Source organism: Mustela nigripes, chromosome 4, assembly GCF_022355385.1.
Source record: "Mustela nigripes isolate SB6536 chromosome 4, MUSNIG.SB6536, whole genome shotgun sequence".
Lineage (NCBI taxonomy): Eukaryota > Metazoa > Chordata > Mammalia > Carnivora > Mustelidae > Mustela > Mustela nigripes.
In genome coordinates, this window is record NC_081560.1 from 137,494,493 (window position 1) to 137,514,523 (window position 20,031).

General features: G+C 55.2%; 1 protein-coding gene across 1 annotated transcript in view; it reads left to right on the forward strand.

The window, feature by feature from the left end:
* SLC29A3 (solute carrier family 29 member 3) overlaps positions 1-20,031 on the forward strand; it is a 39,549-nt gene continuing 19,518 nt past the window's right edge. The window contains exons 1-2 of the mRNA XM_059397673.1: positions 1-124; positions 3,400-3,701. Of these exons, the coding sequence (XP_059253656.1) occupies positions 1-124; positions 3,400-3,701 (426 nt within the window). The remainder of the gene's footprint in view (positions 125-3,399; positions 3,702-20,031) is intronic.

The following is a 20,031-nucleotide window of genomic DNA, read 5'->3' on the forward strand; positions in this document are numbered from 1 at the left end:
ATGGGGCGGGGCCAGGGAGGGGCCGGGCCGGGAGGCGGAGCTCGGCCTGCGGCCCCTCCGAGCCCGGACTCGCAGTGGCCGCGGCAGCCAGGGAGTCAGCGACGGTGGCGGCGCGGAGGCGACAGTAAGTGCGGGCCGGAGGTCGGGCGCGGACCCGACCCCTGGCCGGCTCTTCAGGCTTCCGGCCGCCTCCTAGTCTCGCACTTTGGCGGCTTCCCCCGAAGAGCCCTTCTGGGGGCTGCTCCACGGGAACCGGGCGTGGGGCGGGGGGCAGTTTAGCCCCTCCACTGCGGCCCCTCTCAACTCTCTCTGTATCCCTCCCCATCGCCGCCCCTCTAACTCCTGGCTCCCCCCACCACCCCTGGCTAATTTTTCCCTTTCTGGGTCGCTATGCTCTTTCTCCTCCAGATTCTCTCCCATCCTCTTCCTCCTATGGATTTCCTGACACGGGACCTCACTGCCTGGTTGTGGGGGGCCTGGATATGGACCAGTTAGTCCAAAGTGTCCAGAAGGTGGCTGACTTCTAGTTCAGATTGGGGGAGTGTGAGGCTGAGTATACCTCCAACCCCAAAGGCCATACTGCCATGCTGTCTGGGTGGCACCCTGTGTTCCCCAGCAATGCTTTCCCGTGGGTTAGCATCACCAGCTCCCCTGTCCCCATTTCACAGATGAGGAAATCGAGGCACAGTGGGAGAGATCGACTTAGCCAGAGTCAGAAGCCTCCGGGGAACCAGCCCCCAGTTCCAGGTGGTGGTCTGAAGCAGAGACACCACACACTTCTGCTTCTTTGTGGGGGTGCTGCCCCTTCCCACAAGTCACTCAGGAAGGGAGCTCCGCCAAGCCTGGCCAACTCCTGCAGGTGACTGAGGGGTACACAGCAGGCAGTGGTCAGCCCACGCTGGCAACACCAGGGCTCTTCCTTAGCTTTCTTTTTCCTTTCTTTCTTTTTAATCCAAAAGCCAGCAGCTAGCTTTTATAAAGAGTAATAAGACTTTGCTCACTTCAATGCCCTGGCCTGTGACCCACGTTAGAGAAAATTTCTGGCTCCTTCTTCAGAAGCTCAGTCAAGGCTGAATGGTCCTGGACAAATAGATACCTGGAGATGAGAGAGGACTGGAGTGACCCCACTGCGGGCCCCTGCCCCCACCCCTGTGGCTGGAGCATCTGGAAAGAACCACTTGTTCTCTGTCTGTTGTCTTACATGGGTCGTAGTTTTTACATTTCTAAACACTAATTGAGAAATGTGTGTGTGTTTGCACCTGGGCAGGCACATTGTGTGTGTGCCCACACTGGTTAGTTTGTTAGAGCTGGACTTCCTGTGCAACAAGGCTAGGAAAGACCGCCTGCTGCTCAGCCAGGGGATTTGGAAGATAGACTTGCTGGTGGGATGTTTAGGCGTCCAGCAGCCTCTTCTCTGCCCCCTCGGGGGTACATGCTCCGAGGGAGAGAATATGCTGACTGCCCAGACAGAGTCCATTCATTCAGCAAATACTGGTGAGGGTGCCCTGCATCCTCTTCGCCTCTGCTCACAGCTCACTGTCCATGAGGTCTTCTAGAAGGAGGTCTATACTGGGAGCCAGCAGACATGGGTTCCCATTGCCAACCAGCCTCCTCTGCTGGGTGGGCCTGGACTGCTTGGCTGTATAACCTCGTCCTTGCCATTTGGCTGCTGTGTGACCTTGACCCAATGACTGAACCTTTCTGAGCCTCACTGTTCATCTAGGAAATGAGTCTTAGAGTAGAGTAGTACCTATCATGTTGTGCTATTGTCAGGCTCAAGTGCGAGGCACGGACCTTGGCATTGTGTGAACACCGGATTTCATTTTAGCTATTGGGAATTCTTAACTGTTTGAATGTGGGGTGAATCAACTGCCTTCAAAGCTTCATTCTTTGCCTCTGAAAAAGGAGGCACTAATTCCTGTCCTGCTTAATTCCAGGGAATGTTGCGAGGCTCTCCCGAGATAACAGAGAAGGCTCTGTGCCTGTGTGACGGGCTGTTCCCGTCTCCCCAGGCAGGGAAGGAGGGCCTGGCTCTGCCTGGCTGGATACTGTGAGTTAAGGGTCAGCCTCCGATGGGAGCCATGTTGATTTCTGGGTGAACTGGGGAAAATCTATTGCAGGAAAGACTACAATGTCCCCTCCTCAGCTCTATGGAAGTACTGCCCATTTATCACACTGCCGCCATGTCCTAGGTGCCATAGAGAGCATGGAAACAGGCATGCCTCTTGCAATCAGATTCAGCAGCCAGCCAGCCAGCCAGGTGACAAGCCCAGGATGGCAGGGAAGATGCTGACGTTCATGAAGCAGGTGCTACCATGGGCCAAGCACTGCCAGCCAGTTTCAGTTACATAATCATCGTAAAAAGGCCTCCCTAGGTTTACAGATGGGGAAATTGAGGCTCAGAAGCATGGTGACTTGCCCAAGGTCAGGTAGGCAATAGTTCCTGGCAACCTAAAATTTTAGTTAGTTTTAGGTGCTGTCACAGATTGGGAGTGGCTGTCTCCTGGTGGGATGTGAGGGACAGAGGTGGGGACCCGGGCAGGAACTACACACCCAGGCTTGGCCATGGACCTGGTCTGTGACCTTCTGCTCTTCAGACCTCTGCTTCCACAAATTAAATGAGGGAGTGGACTCTTGGATCTCTCAAACCAGCTTCTGAAGGCAGCTCTAGACACCATGGGTTTAGTGGTGTTTTTTTTTTTTTATGTTATTTCATTTGAATGCCTTTATTTTTATTTATAATTTTATTTCTCAACACGTAATACCTTCATATAGTTCAGAATTCAAGAGGCACAGAAGAGGAGGCAGCGAAGACTCCCGCCTCCCCGTTATCCCCAGCCTCCTTCCTCCTTGTCCCCAGCCTCCCTCCCTGGGGCGACAACTCTGAAATTTCCCCGTGTGTCCTTCCAGAGGATATTCTTCTCCCCACCCACCCCAACCCTGCCTGATTTTTGCACAGATAATTACATATTCTGCGCACCTTCCTGCTCCTTAATTTTTTCACATAAATTTGAAAAGTTTGGAGAACATGCTTTGCCTGTCAAGGGTCCTAATTCCTTTTTTTATGGCTCCATAGACATTTGAAGGCCTTGAGCTCGGGTTGACCCCTCTGGATCGATAGCTAGAGGTCCCACTGTGCCATGTGGCCTAACTGCCGGCCACCCCACAGCATGTTTGCTACCTATGGCACCCTGCCCGGGGACGGTGGGGGGCTGCTCTGGTCACTTACAGTTCTGGTATCCTGTCTTTTTCCCCGATCCTTAAACTTGAAGCCCTCTAACCTTGCTTTGGTGACCCATGGTGGGGGCAGAGTCAGCTCTGCGGGGCCAACTGAGTCCCTAGCTAGGCCCAGCCTAAGCTTCTGATCACCTGCCCTGTCTCTGTGTCTCTCTGCTCCAGTCGTGGCCATGGCCTCCGAGGATGACTTCCATCACAGTTCGAACTCCACCTACAGAACGGCAAGCAGCTCCCTCCGCACGGACCAGGAAGCACTGCTTGAGAAACTGCTCGACCGCCCCCCACCCGGCCTGCAGAGGCCCAAGGACCGCTTCCATGGGGCCTACATCATCTTCTTCAGCTTGGGCATCGGCAGCCTCTTGCCATGGAACTTCTTCATCACTGCCAAGGAGTACTGGGTATTCAAGCTCCGCAACTGCTCCAGCCCAGCCTCGGGGGAGGAACCTGCGGGTTCGGACATCCTGGTAAGGCGCACGCGTGTGTCCTGGAGAGTGGGGAACAGCTGGATGGGGCGACTGTACTTGGGTGTACCGTTCTGGGATGGTTTGCAGCCTGCTGCGAACTTGGATGCAAACCAGTGCGTTGTGTGGAGCGCAGTAGACAGACCTCAGTCCTGACACATGTTTTATGTGGTGCAGCCTGCGGCCTGCTTACTGTTTAACTTGGGCAGCAGATGTAAGTGGGGAACCTAAGAATCCAGAGTTCATGACTCCAGGGATTTGAAAAGGTGGCTCTGATAGCAGTAAGTTCAGCTCTTCTGGAAAACTCCCCCAAAAGCAGTGGTAAAACGAGATGGAAGCTAATTTTTCTCTCCTGTTCAAGTCTGGAGGGGCCAGCCCAACTCTGGTATAATGTTCCATGTGGTCAGGAACCTCATTGCTCCACCATGTAGGGCTTCCATGGTCAAGGTTACTTCACAGTCCAAGATGGCTGTTGTCGCTCCAGTCATCACAGCAAGAGGAGAGGCATGAGAACATTCCGAGAAGTAACAGATTGCTTCTGCTTCCATGGCATTGGGCGGAACTCGGTCATGTGACCACATGATCTGCAGACCACATGTAGCCTTTAGATGTAGTCATTACCCAGAGAACTGTGTGCCCAGCTAAAATGGGAGGTTGTACAAGCTGTGAGAGACTGGGGGAACAAAGCCTGGGATATCAGTAGTCTTGTCACCAGGGGAGAGATTACTATGACTCAGAGCAGGTGGCCTACAAGGGAGGGGATCTTCCAGGTGGGAGGGAAAGCCTGAGCAGAGGCAGGATGGGGGGACGCTCAGGTGTGTGAGGGGCAGTAAGGCACTGGGTTTCCTATATGAGGGGTGCATGTAAATAAGGCTTGAGATCATTGCCTAGATGCTGAAGTCATTGCTTGGGCCTTGAATGCCAAGGTGAGGCATGGAAACTGTGTTCAGTGGGCAGTGGCACCACTCCCCGCTCCCGCCACCAGAGCTGCTCCCTCTGTGGCATGACTTTTCCCTTGGGAGGGGGCAGTGTTAAAGACAGAAATTACTCTACTGCTCGCTAAAACATAAGGAAGGCTGTACTTGAGGCTGTTGCAATAAGGAGGAGAGATCGGCTCAACTCCAGATACCACAAGGACATGGGGGGTTTATAGCCGTGGAGCAGAGTGAGAGCTCCATGGATGGAAAATTAGAGGAATTAGTGGATGGAAAAAAGAGGAGCCATCAAGAGCAGGGGGCTTCTTGCTAAAGGCAGGTCAAGGGCATGCACACCAGGAGCAGGGGATGAGGAGCTTGCCCCGATTCCGAGGGTGGTCGGATATCTAGGGTCGGGGGGCTTCTCCATAAATGGACTCAGCAGGATTCTTGCTAGGCCTGGGCTGGGCAGGTAGAAGACAGGATGGAGGCCACGGTCAAGGCCTAGTGCAGGAGAGGGCTCAGAGGTTCGGGTAATCTCTATACGGAGCTTCAGTGTCCACAGCTGATCCAGGCTGTGTCTCCTTTCTCTTGGAAGCTCATGGATGGGAAGAGCGTGGGCATCTCTGAAAGCACTCCAGGCTGGAGTGTTGCCAACTGCCCTCTCCTCTGGACAAGAAGAGGGAACCCTAGCAACCGTAGCCATACCCCTCGACTGGCCCAGGCAGTGGCCCACCACCCCTTTTCTGAAAGCACCTTTGAAATCCCTGTCCTAACCACGAAGAACTCTTCCCAGTCCTGTAGGGATAAATCCAACACACTGACTGGAGCGGCCCTACTTTCTGTCTCAGGGACCATACACGGCCACACATCGCACTCACACAGGGAGTTTTAAAAAATCCCCATCTTAGCCCCACCACAGGGCTTGTGATTGAACTAGGCTGAGGTGTGGGAGGGACAGAGATATTCCAAGACTTCGCACTCCCTCCTTTGGCCTCAGGCCCTTGGTTCTGACACCCTGCCAAGACCTGTTTCCGCCAACTCAGGGATTCGCAGACGCCTCCCAGGGCCAGAGCAGTGCATGGCCAAAGAAGGGTCCTGGGAAGGGGGTCAGGACTTCAGAGCCTCCTACCCAAGGTGTGCTCCCTGGACCAGCGTCACCTGGGAGCTTGTTAATGACACGGGCCCCACCACAGACCAGCTGAGTCAGCAGCTGCCTGATACCAAGCCCCCCGAGTGTTTGAGAAACACTCGCCAGGGCGTGGCTTCCAGCCTACGGCTTGGGCTCCAACCTGCCTTTACCAGCGCCTCGCTCTCTGGCCTCCGGGCAGTCTCGTCTTCCTGGCATGGAACAGGAGGCTGCTACTACCACCAGCTTCTTAGGTCTGTTTCGAGGATTCGGTAAAGAATTCTGCGCACCAGCACTGAGCTCTAAATGCTGTACAAACATTATTATCATTATGACCACTTGGGGGATGGGACACTGCCGAGCAGCATGGGGCCCTGTGTATTTCCAGACGTCTGGCTTCACCGAGGTGCTTTATGATCCACTTTTCTATACCAGTGACTCAAGCATCCCAGTTCCTGCCAGCCTCAGTAAATTACCCAGCCCACTTGGGCTTCTTCCAGAAGATCCCTGTCTGTCTGGGCCAGCACCCGGCCGTGGCAGCCCTCGGGGCTGGACTGAGTATGCACCTGTCCTGTCCTCTCCGTCCATCTCCTCGGCCCCCTGGGGCAGGAGAGGAAGCCGAGGCCAGTGCCTGGGAGCGCGGCCGTGCGCAGTGGACGTCTGCTGCGAGCTGCTCGAGCTGCAAGGCAGTCCCTTCCCAGCTGCAGGCACTTAGCATTCCAGGCCCTGCTAGGATGCTTTATTGCCTCTTTCCAAGTGCTGGCAGGTGCAGATGTAGTACCTGGGGCTGTGCGGAGCTCCTGGCTCTTGGCATCAGAGATGAGAGACCTGTCACCCTTCGATTCATGGGCCGGGTCTGGGAAGCAAGCATGCTGGGGCGTTTCTGCATTTTGCAGGCCATTTTTCTTTGCCTAATTCCTCATTCCTGCCACCCACCTCCCCAGTTCGTGCCCACTCTCTTCCTGATTCCCCTGAAAGAGGTGGTGGGCCTGCCCTGTCACCTGAGGGCCACTTTGGGGAAAGGAGGGGAGGAGTCAGATGGGTCTGTCTCCAGCCGACCACCTGCAAATCAGTTAGCTCCGGGTGTTGGTTTTTTTCTGTACTTTCCTTTTAATATTTCCCAGGGACAGATACCATGGGCTGGGGAGTTGGCTGAGTAAGTGTGTTGGTACAGTCCCCTCCAGTTTAGGTGACTTTCAAGGTCACCTCCCATCCCAGGCCCATTTCCTTCTGCCGTGGACAGTTTGGGGGATGGTTTAGAAAGTGTCCTGCTCACCTGCCCCCTCGACTATAGTCCCAGGAATAAGAACTTTGAATAAACCCACCACAGGCCTTCGGGCCCAGAGCCCAGAAAATTAGAGCATAAAAAAGGAAGAATTTCTCTGAAGAGGTGGTGCCACGGGGTGCCACGGTGGCTGCCATCTTCTGAGCCCAGCGCTGGGCCCGCAGTGCCGGCAGCGGTGTTAAACTCACCGCTCATCAACTGTTCAGAAAAAAAAATGCTCAGAAATGTTCAGTAATCTGCCTCAAGTCACATAGTGGGCAAGGGTGGTAGAGAATATCACAGAGAATTCAGATGGACAGCTGATTGCAACGTTGGTCAAGCTCAGAGAGTGGTGTAGAGGGGACCGTTCTGGAGACGGGAGGGCCCCCACCCCACCCTATCCCCCTGACTCTGCCAAATGCAGAGCCTGCCCTTGGTCTGGCTTCCTTTTCCACCCTGGGAGAACAGGTGCCTCAGCTCTACCCCTGGATCTGGACCCAGCTTCCAACTGTCATCGTCCCTGATCCCTTTCCTACCCCTGCCCCCTTGGCTCTGGGGTCTCTATGCTGTCCCTGAACCTGTGGGGCACTCCTCACCCTCCACTTGGCCTCTCCTGCAAACCTGTCTGGGCTCCCCCTGGGCCAGGGAGTATAAGCCAGACCTGCTCCTCTTTCTACCCCCTGAGAGGAGGGGGACCACACCTTCTCCTAGTCATTCCCTGCCAATGAGCCCCCCACGGCCTCCTCCTCACACATTCTTCTGATGTGCCTTGTCCTGTCCAGGGCTTGTCTCTGAGGGGACTGCAGGACATGACCAGGTCATGGGTGGGACCTACAGTCTGACTTGGTGTCAGCAAAACCTGGACCCAGGCCTGGCAGTCCACTGCTGCCCTGTCCATCCCCCCAACCAGAGGGAGCCCCACTGGCCTGTCTGAGGAAGTGGAACCTCTCCTGCTGCCACCAATCTGGGGTAGGGGATCCTGGGTCCCCAGAACCCACTTCCTCCTCTGGTGCTTGCCACACGATTCATGGTATTGGGTGTCTATTGGGGGGGGGGGGGGGGGGCTGCTGAGCCACACTTTGCCGACACTAGCTTGTTTCACTGCACAGAACCTCTGTGAGGCAGGAGTGTTATTATCTGTGATGAGAGGACCCAGTCCACAGATGAGCCTGCTTCCCCCACTAAACTGTGAGCTCTCCTACTATATGTCCCGGTGCCCTTAGCACAACCTGCACAGTGCCCAGCACATAAAAGTAATAAGAGAAATCTGTCTCATTAGTTACTGAATGGCTGGCGAGGTAAGCCCCATCACCCCACTCCAAGATAGGGATGGCATGGGTCTGCAAAGAAGCAGAAGAAGATCTTGGGGTCATAGTGGCCACCACCAAAGCATTTCTTTCATTTGGATTGGCACAGACATGAAGTGATATTTCTTTTTAAAAATCTTTTAAAATTTTAATTCAGTTAATTAACATATAAAGTATTACTGGTTTCAGAGGTACAGGTCTGTGATTCATCAGTCTTATATAACACCCAGTGCTCATTATATCACATGCCCTCCTTAATGTCCATCGCCCAGTTGCCCCATTCCTACACACACACACACACACACACACACACACACGAAGTAATATTTCTTCTCTAGGAAACAGACCCAGACTGGCCTGGTTCAGTGGAATGAGGGAGGGAGGGTCCTAGGACATCCCCTCATTATAGCACCTTAGTCCTGGCCCAACTCCTCAGCACCCCCCAAAAAAGCAGGAGAGCATGGCTTGGAAGCTATCCTTATGAACAAGGGCAGACATCCCAGTTCAGAGAGGTAGGGTTAAAAGGAACCAGGATGAACTATTTTGGAGAAGAAAAAACCGGAAGACAGATTCTCAGAAGCCTTGGCAATGACTTGCTGACTTTACAAAGCCCCTGCCATGAAGCCTAGGCCTACACACCTTCAGACCTACCGTCTTTATCAGCAGGATAGCCTGGTGAATTAGGGATTGTCCTCCTCAGTTTCCTGATGTAAAAACTGAGGCTCACTGACCCATGGCCATTTGCTAGCAGGCGACAGAGCTAGGCCTGGGAGCAGTCTGGAGGTGAGCAGAGCCTCTGCTGCCAGCCAGCATGCACTCTGGCTTCTCCAGATACCCTGTAGAATAGACTAGAATCCTCTGGGGAGATTTTTAAAGTGCACACCCCCACCCCCAACCACCTGGCTGGTTCTGGTGCAGTGGAAGGAGGGGCCTGGGCACAAGCATTGTTAAGTTCTCTAGGAGAAGTTAACATGCAGCCAGTGATCCAAGTGAAACGTTACCACATGGGGGTAATGCAGAGTTGTTTTCTGCCCCCCACCAGAGCATCCACGCTATGGACTTGGGCTACATTATGAGAGTTCTCTGGAAGAACTTCCCCCAGACAGGTTGTCAAAGCTCTACTCCAGACCCAGGTATCACTGGGAGGGCAGCTCTCTCACCATGTGCCAAGGGTGCTGGTTCATTCCTTAATCTGGCAGGATTTATTCAACAAGCCACTGTGTGCCAGAGGCTTTCTTTTCATTATCCATTTCCTTACTAGAGTCTCAAGGGATAGATATTAGACCCATTTTACAGAGAAGGAAACCAAGGCTCAAAAAATGTAGTTTGTTCCCAAGCAGAAGGGCAGTGACAGCTGGGACACAAACCAGGCTGTCTGAACCCAGGCCATCCGTGCTCAAGACCCTGTGCCCCATGCCGGCGCTTCCGAGTGTTTCCAGACTGTTTCTGACCCATGCCTGTCTCCCTGGCAAGATTTCCATGTCTGTAACAGAAACAGCAGCGTCCACACTCCGGAACAGTCTCTGGTTAGAGTTTTCAAGGAGGAACCAGTGATCATGCGTGATGACCTTTTAAGTGGCAAAAGCTAGGGAGGCTGAGGATGGAGAGCTACCTTTGGATTTCACCTCCTGTAGGTCCTTGGTGGCCCTGGGGAGCACTGCCAAAGGGGAGGGACAGACGCTGGACTACAGGCTACTAGCACAGCTGGAGGATGGGGGTGCGGGGGAGGGACACTGGAGGCAGCTTTCAGACTCATTCTAGAGGAGTGAGGCAGGAGTTCCGGGAAGTGGGATTGAGAAGGGGATGGATTTTCTTTGTTCTTCAGGAGAAATAAGAGGCAGCTTGTGTGCTCCTGCGAGTGGCCCAGTAGAGAGGGGAAGGCCGGTGCTGGGGTCCATGAGCACAGGGCATGGGCTCTGGGGCACAGTGGAGGGGGCCCAGAAAAGAATGCGGGTGAGAGGTGCGTGGGTGGCTCAGTTGGTTAGGCGTCTGCTTCTGCTCAGGTCGCAATCTCAGGTCCTTGGGATCCAGCCCCGATCGGCTACTTGCTCAGCAGGAAACCTGCTTTTCCCTCTGCCCCTTCCCCCTGCTTGTGTGCACTCTCTCCCTCTCTCTCTGTCTCTCTGTTTCAAATAAATAAATAGAATCTTTAAAGAAAAAAAGAATGCAGGTGATTCATCCTTAGGAACAGGAGAGAAGGCAGCCAGAGATGAAAGGAAACAAATTGTAGCCATGACCCATCAGGAGATTTCACATCCTTTAGTAGGCTGCAACCTGTAATTTGAAAACGCCCGCTCTGTTTGCCGGCAGCTGGCCATAAGGACATGTTTCTGCCCTCATTTGACAGCAGAGGAAAGTGGAAACAATAAGGAACTTGCTGAAAGCACAGGGCTGTGAAGACAAGAGGGGGGCTCTGACCCAGGGGTATCTGAGTCTGCATCGTGTTTCTGGGCACACTTGGCAAATGCCCAGATTCCCAGATCCAGCCTCGCTGGCTCCATCTCTCCACCATGGGCCTCTGCTACTGTTGCCAGGTGCTCCTGATAAATCAGGGAACTGCTCCCCCGTGCCACCTGCTGTTCCTTGAAAAGCTTGCACCATTCTGGCTGTGGCTGGATCATGTTGCTCCTGCAGGCCAATCCTTGAGCCACTCCGATCCCTCCAAATGGAAAACATGCACGGTGCACTCCATCTGGCAATCCACTTTTTAAGAGCAGAATTCTAAAGCCTGGGGCTAACCCCAAATCACGGCAGGATTTGATCTGAGCCCTGTCCTCCTGGAAGGGGAGATGGCAGAGGCAGTCCAGGGGTCTCCAGGTTTCCTGCCCAGGGCATGGGTGAGTGGCCGAGGGGCAGAGAGGGTGGGTCCCACCCTGCAGCTGCCCAGTGGTTTGGGCTAGCGGGATGGCTGCTCTCAAACCATTTTAAAAAATTAAAACCAAAAGTGAGTCATTTTTTTATTCCCTTGTCCACCCTCTGATTCTAACTGCAGACCCAGCCAGCATGCCATTCCCAATAAATATACCTGTGATGGCTTTTTCTTCTGTGTTTAGCTCTTGTTGTGTCTTGCAAAGGGAGAGAAAAAGCCCGACTAGAAATGCTGCAGTCATGCCTTCAGTGGCCTCGACTTCTCAAATTCTCTTTTTATTTTCTCTGTGTGTGCTCACGGCTTCCGCTGCCCCTCCATGCCTTGCTCGCTGGCGCCCTGGACTATCGATCGCTCCCACCCCTCCCCACTCTCTCTTCGATTTTGCTTCCTTCCACACTCGTCCTTGGAATCCAGAGGCGATTTCCTCGACAAATTAGAACATGGTCTGGGCCTTAAGTGCTCGAGTGTCTCCTTAACGTGATTGATCATTGAGTGTATCCGGAGAGCAGAGCCAGATCAGTCTTCGCCAGGTGCCTTCGTTGCAGGTGTCATCATGTGGTGGCAGCAAGGACTGGGGAAGGGTCCGAGCTGGCCTCTCGGGGGTCCTCTGAGGCCTGCAGCAGCCTGGGAGCCTGGGGCTTCAGCCTCTCTCTGCAAGTATGTTGGGTAAGCAAGTGCTGGCTGGGTCTTCTCAGGACTCCTTCTTCTCCCTCTTCCTGGTGGTTTTCCTGGGTTTCCTCCTATAGAGAGCAGCTGGAGCACCCCCAGACCACCTCCTCTCTACCCACATGCCGTCTGCCTGGGCCCTGTCCCCCGCTCTCCACCCTGGGACACCAAAGCATGTCGGCCCTCTGGGGGGTGCAAAAGCCACCCCTTCTGGCAAGGGCTGTGTGAATAAGTGGGGAGTCTTCTTGGAAGGCCTCCTCTTCCTCCTTGCCCTGGCCATGTGGTCAGGCTGCAGAAGAGGAAGGACAGCCGGCCCGAGCATCAGCAGTGACCGAGTCCCGCATCAGTGGCCACCCCCCAGGGGTTGGCGTCCCTTGCGTGTGGACTGACAAGGCTCTCTGTGACTCTGACCCCTCCCTTGAACTGGTTCTGAGCCATTTCTCTGCCTGCTGAGGTTTCAGTCTGAAGTTTGGGTAGGGAATAGAAAGGATGAAAATCAAAGGCCAGCTTGTCTTGTTCGGGTGGGGTTTGGTGGAGGGGTGGGGCAGAGGGTAGGGAGAAGTCCTGTTTCCATTTTCCACGCTCATCTCCAGTAGTGAAAAGACCTGAGATTCGGGAGAGCTGGTTCTGTTTCTTACCGTGTTTCAAATTTGCTGGGTGATTTAGGACTCTGTTTCCTTAACTAAGAAACTTGGTGGAGGTTGGCAAACTTTCTCTGCAAACGGCCAGATGGCATGTGATCTCTGTTGCAGCTACTCTGCTCTGCACCATGGATAATCCATAAGCAAATGGGCCTGACCAGTTTCTAGTATTTATAAAAATGGAGGTGGGCTGATTTGGCCCTGGGGGCAGTTGACTGCTCACCCCTGGACCAGACGCTCCCTTGCAGGTCTTTCCCAACTACTGTTCCAAGATCTGTTAGAGAGGGACTTACTGTGCTGAATTTCTATTTGGAACATGGATCACTGCCTGACATAGTGTGTTTGTGTATGCATTCGCCGACCGTCTCTTGACCAGACCATCCGTTCCTTGAAAGCAGGAGCTTGGGCTGGATCCCATGTGCCTAGAATATCTATTGAGTTCAGCAAATACATGCAGACTGGTGAGTTAATCTGTGTTTGTGGAGGGCCTGTCTGGCACTGGACTGGTGAAGAGAGGGGAACAGGAGCAGGACCCTGCTCCCGGGATCGGGCATCGGGGCATCACGCTCAGGGGTTCGGGATTGTGATGCAACTATTTTAGGGCAGACCTAGGTGACACTGGAGCAGACGCCCTCTGCTGCCTAGTTAGTTGTGCATGCTGCTGATAACAGGTCAGCCGTGCTCGAAACTTCAGGGGTCCCCTTTGTGTTCCTCAGTCCTCCACCCCCACACTCGGTCTGTCAGCAAGTTGTGTTGATTCCACCTTCCCAAACATCTCAGATACCTCTGGTTGCCTTTTCCATGGCCAGCTCCCCAGCCCTAGCCTTCCTGACCACTGGCTCCCAGGGCATCCCTGCAAACCAGGGTCCGGAGAGGCTGCAGAGGTGGTCTCTCTAAGATGTAAAATGGAAAGGCTGTCTACTGCGCCAGGTAAGGGGGCAGAGCTCTGCGGACAGAGGGCTGGGTTTAAGCTGTGTAACTTCGGGCAAGTGTCTGACCTCTCTGAGCCTCAGTTTCCTCATCTGTAACAGGACTGGTCCCTAGGAGGGTGCTGTAAGGATCAGGGGAGTGAATACATGACCAGCCCTCAGAACAGCAGAGCGTGGGGAGGGCTCAGTGACTGTGCACCAGTACCAAGTTTCCCAGCCGCTTAGAGTCCAGCAGTAGCTTCCTGTCGCACATAGAATAAGATCCGAATTCCGACCCCAGCCTGTTCTCCCCAGCCTGCCCCTGCCTCCATCCCAGTCTCTTCACTCTCCCCCTTACTCCAGGATCAGCCTGGTTTGCCCGGTGCTCCAACATGCCAAACTCACTCCTGCCTTGGGGCTAACCACATGCTGTTCCCTCTGTCCAGAATGCTTTTCCCCTCGCCCCTTGCCTGGTCTATCCTCAGGTCCAAACATCAGCTCCTTCACCATCACCAACATCAGCACCCCCCCGCCCCTGCCCAACCAGGCTCTATTATAGCTCCTTACTTGGTTTTTCCGTTCATTGCATTTAATGTAACATGCATCTTTTCTTTTCTGAACTTGCTGTTTACTCCTTTTCCTGCCTCCCTCCCTAGAGCCAAATGGCCTCCCAGCCCCCAGCACATGGTGGCACTTACAAGGTGCTGAGCCGGGTCTGTCGAATAAGTGAGTGGCCTCTCGCAGATTCAGCTCTCTTTACTGTGTCTTGAGTGAAGAAATGAAGGGATCCATGAGTAGCCGCTGCCACCTGCTGCTCCCCCTCGATTCCTTCCACCCTCTCTGGGCTGGTGGCCCCTTGTGCCCAGCACTGAGCTTCTGTGTGCTGCTCAGAAGCCTTCTTCCATGGCTCCCCAGTTCCTTCTGAGACGAGCCTGGTACTGGACATCATCCATAGCCTCCCCTCTGGGACTCCCTCACCTCCCAGGCCCCCTCATTTAACCAAAATGGAGCCCCTGGGTTGTCCTGAAAGGGAGCCAAAGAAGGAAGGGGGACAGTGCACTGAGGAGCCCAAAGAGGACCAAGGGGCGAGGCTACAGAGAGAAGCAGGGGAGGCAGCGGGGCCCCTGCGAGGCAGGCAAGGACCAGACACATGAGGGTGGCTTGGAGTCAGGGAGGCAGAGGGCCAGGCCCGAGGAGGAGCTTGAGCCATGGGAACCTGGGGTGGGCAGAGGGGAGTCCCGGGGGTGAGGGTGGGAGCCTGAGCCAATGTCTTTGCTAGGCATGTGGGGACTGGCAGGTGAGCGACCTGGGGTGAGGGTGAAGGAAAGCAGAGAAACTTGGAGCAGGAGCACTGAGAAAAGCGGGGGCAGACCAAGGAGCCTGGGGGCAGGTGGCTGGGGGTGCTCTCGAAGGCCTTTGTTGGGGAGCTTAGAGCTGGGGCTCGGCAGGCAGGATGGGTGGCAGGTGGTGAAAATGTTCTGGAGACAGGGACGCATGCAGGTACGGGGCTCATGGAAGCCAGGGGTGATGAGCTTCCCAAGGCAGGAGTGTGGCACAGGGACGGAGAGTCAGGGTGGGGCTCAGGAGGTGCCTCTGGTGGCAGAGTGAGGTGGGCCAAGCTGCCGAGGATGAGGGGGAGGGGAAGAAGGGGAAGGAGAGAAAGGAGGAGGAAAGGTGACCTGGAAGTTTAGGCGCGGAGCCACAGAAGGGCAGGTGTGGCCGACTCTTATGAGGGGCTCCTGGGGCCAGCTCTAGTGGCTGAGACACCAGAGCTGGGTGGCTCAGAACAGCAGTGTTTTAGTCACAGGATTCTGGGGGCCAGAAGCCCCAGAGAGGCTAGCAGGACCATGCCTGCCCCAGAGGCTCTGGGAAGACTCTTGTTTGCGTCTTCCAGGTCCGGGGGCTCCCAGCAGTCCTTGGCATTCCATGGCTGGTGACAGTGTAATTCCGATCTCTGCCTCTATTCGCATGGCTGTCTCCTGGCCTCCGTCTGTGCACCCTCTCCTGCTTCTGAGGACACCCATCCTTGATTTGGGGCTCACCCAGATCCAGGATGACCTCATCTTAACTGATGATGTCTGCCAGGACTTGTTCCAAATCAGGTCACATCCGGAGGTTCTGGGGAGACATGAACTCGGGGGAATACTGTTCAGCCCACTACAGCCACGGGGGGTGGGGCACGTGGTGTCAGGAGCATGACCAGGTCTTAGTAACCGGGGCGCAGCAGAGAGGCCCCTTTGAAGGAGTCTTTCCCAGAGCAGCCCAGGAGAGGGTAAGGTGTTAGCACTGAGGGCATGGGCTGCCTGTCCAGGGAGTTTAGGGCAAAGGGAAGGAGGGGCCTTGTGGCTGGAAACCATAAAGTCAGAGGTTTTTCTTTCCTTAGACGAGAAGGAAGGCCCAGCAGTGAAGGAGAGAGAGAAAATGCAAGCATGGAGGGTGAGCATTCATGGTGCTCGTGGAAGTCAGCAAAGGCTGGGGGAGAAAAGGTGTGCTCCACAGGGCTCTATGCAGAGGCAGGGCCCGAAGAGAGGCTCATTCCAGTCAATCTCGCAACTCTGCGTATCTTCTGGCAGGGATTCCAGGAAGGTGTAAAAAAGGATTGCAGGCTAATGAGGGCCTCCGGGCCACTAAAGACCAAGATTTATAGAGGCCCCAGGGAGCCGGGGCCGAAGATGGTCCACGAGGACAAGAGTTAGTGGGCTGCTATTAGAGCCTGGAGCCGTGTGCACAGGTCTGATGGCTAGGTCTGTCTGGCTAGCATCTTTCAGGGCCTTACCTGTCTGATTCTGACCCAGCTTTGCTCTGCCCTTGGGCTCCTCACCACCTATCACACCTGGGTAGATGGGGGCTCCCGTGTCCCTCACCTGTCCAGGCTCTGGAACAGGCATCTTCCAGCTGGCCCTTCCAGCTCATCAACAACCCAATTAGCTTTCCTGGGCCAGTGTCCCCGAACACAGGGCCTCGGAACCTAACGACAGGACTCCAGCTGCACCCCTGGGGAACACCTGCCTTCTGCTCCCTTCCTGGCTAATGCCAGGGCAAGGGCGCCTCCCTGCCGCAGCCTAGGCCAGAGAGCTCGGCGATCGGAAGGCAGCGAGTTTGCAGCAGCAAACTATTCTTGGCTCCAGCCTGCTCGCGGCTGCTAATTTCATGCCCCTGTGATCCAGGTAACGCTTTGCTGCCTCGAGCTGCCACCCCCGGGCCTGAATCGCTTTTTCTCGCCCCGCAGGAGCCAGCTGCCTCTGCTGCCCAAGCTCTCGAGGTGGGGGCTGTACGAGGCAGCCTCCGAGCCGCTGGGCTGCGGGTTAGCCTGCCGCAGCTCGTGACTAATTTGCTGCACTTATTTCAAAGTGCCCAAATAGCATTCAGGGGAGAAGCAGCTTAAACCGGGGCCTGCCAGAGATAAACGGGCTCATTTCGGGGCCTCCCTGCCCGAAGAAACCTCTTTACCTGGACGCTGAGCCCGGAATTAAATTCTTCCAGAAGAGATGCTTAGCACGAAGCCGCTCAGCGTGGCGGAGGAGGGGAAATGTTCCCCCTCTCGTAAAATGGGCCTCACATCTGGCCAGCTGGCTCTGGTGGGTTTTTAAATTGTGTTTGAAAAGCAGCTCTCCCCTTTGCTGTGTTCTTAAGCCAGGCCAGAGTGGAACAGATGAACATGACTTTCCCATCTCCATCACCAGGGGATCAGGCGTCCCGCACCCAGGCCAGAGTGGGGCTCCCCTACACCTGCCAGGCACCCCGCCCTACCGGGGGTCTGGGTTTTGAGTCCCACCTCCGCTGGGCCTGGGGGTGGGGCAGGGCTCTGTGGGGAGTCAGCTCAGGTAGGGGTGAGGGGTAAGCTGGAAGCCTGCCTGGCTCTTCCCAATGCTCATGTCCTCTGGACCGTGCTCTGTAGCGGACCGTGTCTGTCCATTTCGGGTGGCTGACAGAAGCAAGGGCTCTTCTCCTCCGAATCTTTTTCCTTTTAACTCTACTCAGAACCTTCGCCCTGTAGAAATAGCCTGGGGAATGGACCGTGGAGTTTAAGGAGCAGAGAGTGAACTGCAGAGGGAAGAGAAATCAAACCCTGCCATTCGCTGGCTTGGGCAGGTCACCCATGTATGAGGGTTGGGGCAGAGGGAAGACACCGCCCTGATGGGACCCTGGAGTCTGCAGCTGACAGCTACTCACAGCTGGGAAGGCCCGTAGGCTGCCAGTGCTGGCCACTGGGTCCTCAGTGTCATGGTGCAATCCCAGGGACAGTGTTTGAGCCTGTGCGTCTGTGGGGCGGGCTCCCTCAGCTAGAGTGGCTAAATGTCCCCCCAGCCCTGCCCTGCATCAAAAGATCTGCCACCAGCATATGCCAGGTAGGCACTTCTGTGTAGTTCATCCATCTGTTAGCCTCAGGCTTCTTATCTATAAAATGGGAGCAAACCCAGCTCTGCCTTCCCTTACAGGCTATGTTAAGAGCAAAGGGACTGGGGTCTCTGGGGGCCATTTTGTTCCCTGGCAGTTCCCTGGCACTCTGTGGGGCTTCTGTGCCACCACTTGGCTTACCTGCCCAGTGCCAAGGATGACTTTAGTGTGACTAGTGTGACCAGGTAGCTGGTGACCTGGGGGCTGAGCCCTGCCCAAGCCCCAGGGAATTGCAGCCTGCTGGGAGATGGTGGAGGGCAGGCAGACACACAAGGAGCAGAAGTTTTCCTCTTTCTTCCTCAGCTGGGCCTCGCCTCCCATCAGGCTGGCGAATTTAGAACAGTGACTGGTGGGACTGTTGTTCCCCATCAGCACCCTGAAAGGGAGGGGTGAGTGCCGTGGCTCCGTGGCCACCTATCCTGGGATGCCTGGGTTGAATGCACTACACAGTACATTTGATTCCTGTCGATGCCAAGGAAGGCCTCGGGAAGTCTGTTCTAACAAAGGTGCTTGTGTCTGAGTCGTAATTGGCAAGGAAGCAACCCTCCGGGCCTTTGAATGTGCTGCTCCCGCCACTTGGAGTGCAGGCTCTCTCCCCGCCTCCCCATATCCATCTGGCAAACTTCCCCCAACTGTTCAGGCTGCGGTCCAAGAGGGTCTCTTGTGGGAAGCACCCCCAGACCCCTCCTTCCTTCCTCCATACCATGTGTCCCCTGTGCTCTAGCTGCAGGATGGTGCCAGGCTACGAGCTCCCAGAGGGCATACACCAAGCCACCAGCATGGTGCGGGGCACATGGGGGTGGCCACATCTTCAGGGAACCACGGGTCAGGTTGCTGATTGGGTGGGCAGCGGCTGCTGGCCAGTCAGACAGCCATAGGATGACTAGCCTCTGGGGCTCCCGACGGCCAAGGCAGAGAACCCCACTCCGAGAGGCCCCGTCATCCCATCGTGCCCTGCCCTGCAACTCCCACCCATCTTCCAGCCCTGCCTGCTTGCTGCATCACAGTGTCTCCTACCTGTAGGAAGGACCCTCCAGGACGTAGGTTTTCCGTGGACTGTAGAAACAGGGCTGCCTTGTGGCACGGCCATGTGGGGTTTCATTCATCTCATTGCTTCAGGATTGGCGTTCCCTGTGGGTGTGCAAGGCGTAGCCTCCACCTTCACACGAGGTGGCCCAGTGCCCCTGCCCCCGGGCTCTCCTTGTCCCTCCACTCCTGCATGGCCAACACTGGCCTTTGGGGTCTTTGGGTCCACCTCTGGAGGTAGAGGCCATGTTCATCAATCACGTGGGGCACGTGGTGTGGTAATAACAACAGAGCCTCTCCAGGGAGCTCCTAGGAACCAGGCCCAAGTGCAGGCAAATTGTGGCATGAATCCTCCCCACACGTTGCATGACATGAGATCGCCCTATGGGATGGTGAGGACGGATTGCTTTGGAGGGGGCAAGATGGTTACCAATGTGTTTGAACCAATATTCAAATGTTTTTGCATCGCCTGGAATAAAATGGGAGAAGGGAGCCCCAACATCCCTTGCAGGCAAATGAGACAAAACCAGGAAGGAAAGGCCAGCTACTGGTCTGCCAAGGGCACAGTCCAGGATGGAAACTAGGGCCTTCACTGCTGAATGTTTCTTAGAAAGGAGCCCAAGGCCACCCATTATGTGTGAATACCATCTCACGTGCACCGTCCTAGGGAAGCAAGAGTGAAGGAAAAGAGAAGTGAGGCAGGGATGGGAGAGAACAGATGCAGGCTGGCCACAGCTTTGCAACAAACACAGCTGGCTGCTCGGGTGCCCCGCATGCATCTGGAGAAGCCACATGAAGCCACATGGGGCCACCGCATCCGTAGACCAGTTGACTGAGGGAGAAGAAAGTCAAGAAGTTTATCTCTTGTTGCCTTCCCATTTCCTGCCTCTCTTTGGTCAAAGCATATGTCCTGGGGCTTTTCCTGTCCCCACTTCAGAGAGTATCACCTGACCCCAGGCAGTGTGCAGCACAGGGGTCTCTCCATAGGAGTCACCTCCTTTTCTGGGGGCAGGGGCAGCAGTGGCTTTATGACCGTGGGACTGAGTGGCAAGGCACATGGCCCGAGGGGCGGGCAGTGAACAGATCTGGGGTGGCACGGAAGCTATTTCTTGGAATCGGCACAAAATGAGCCTGATTTCAGCAAAGGATTTGATGAGGAAAGGCTAAGGGGACTGATGTCCGCAAGTATAAACTTTGTTTCCCTCATGGGC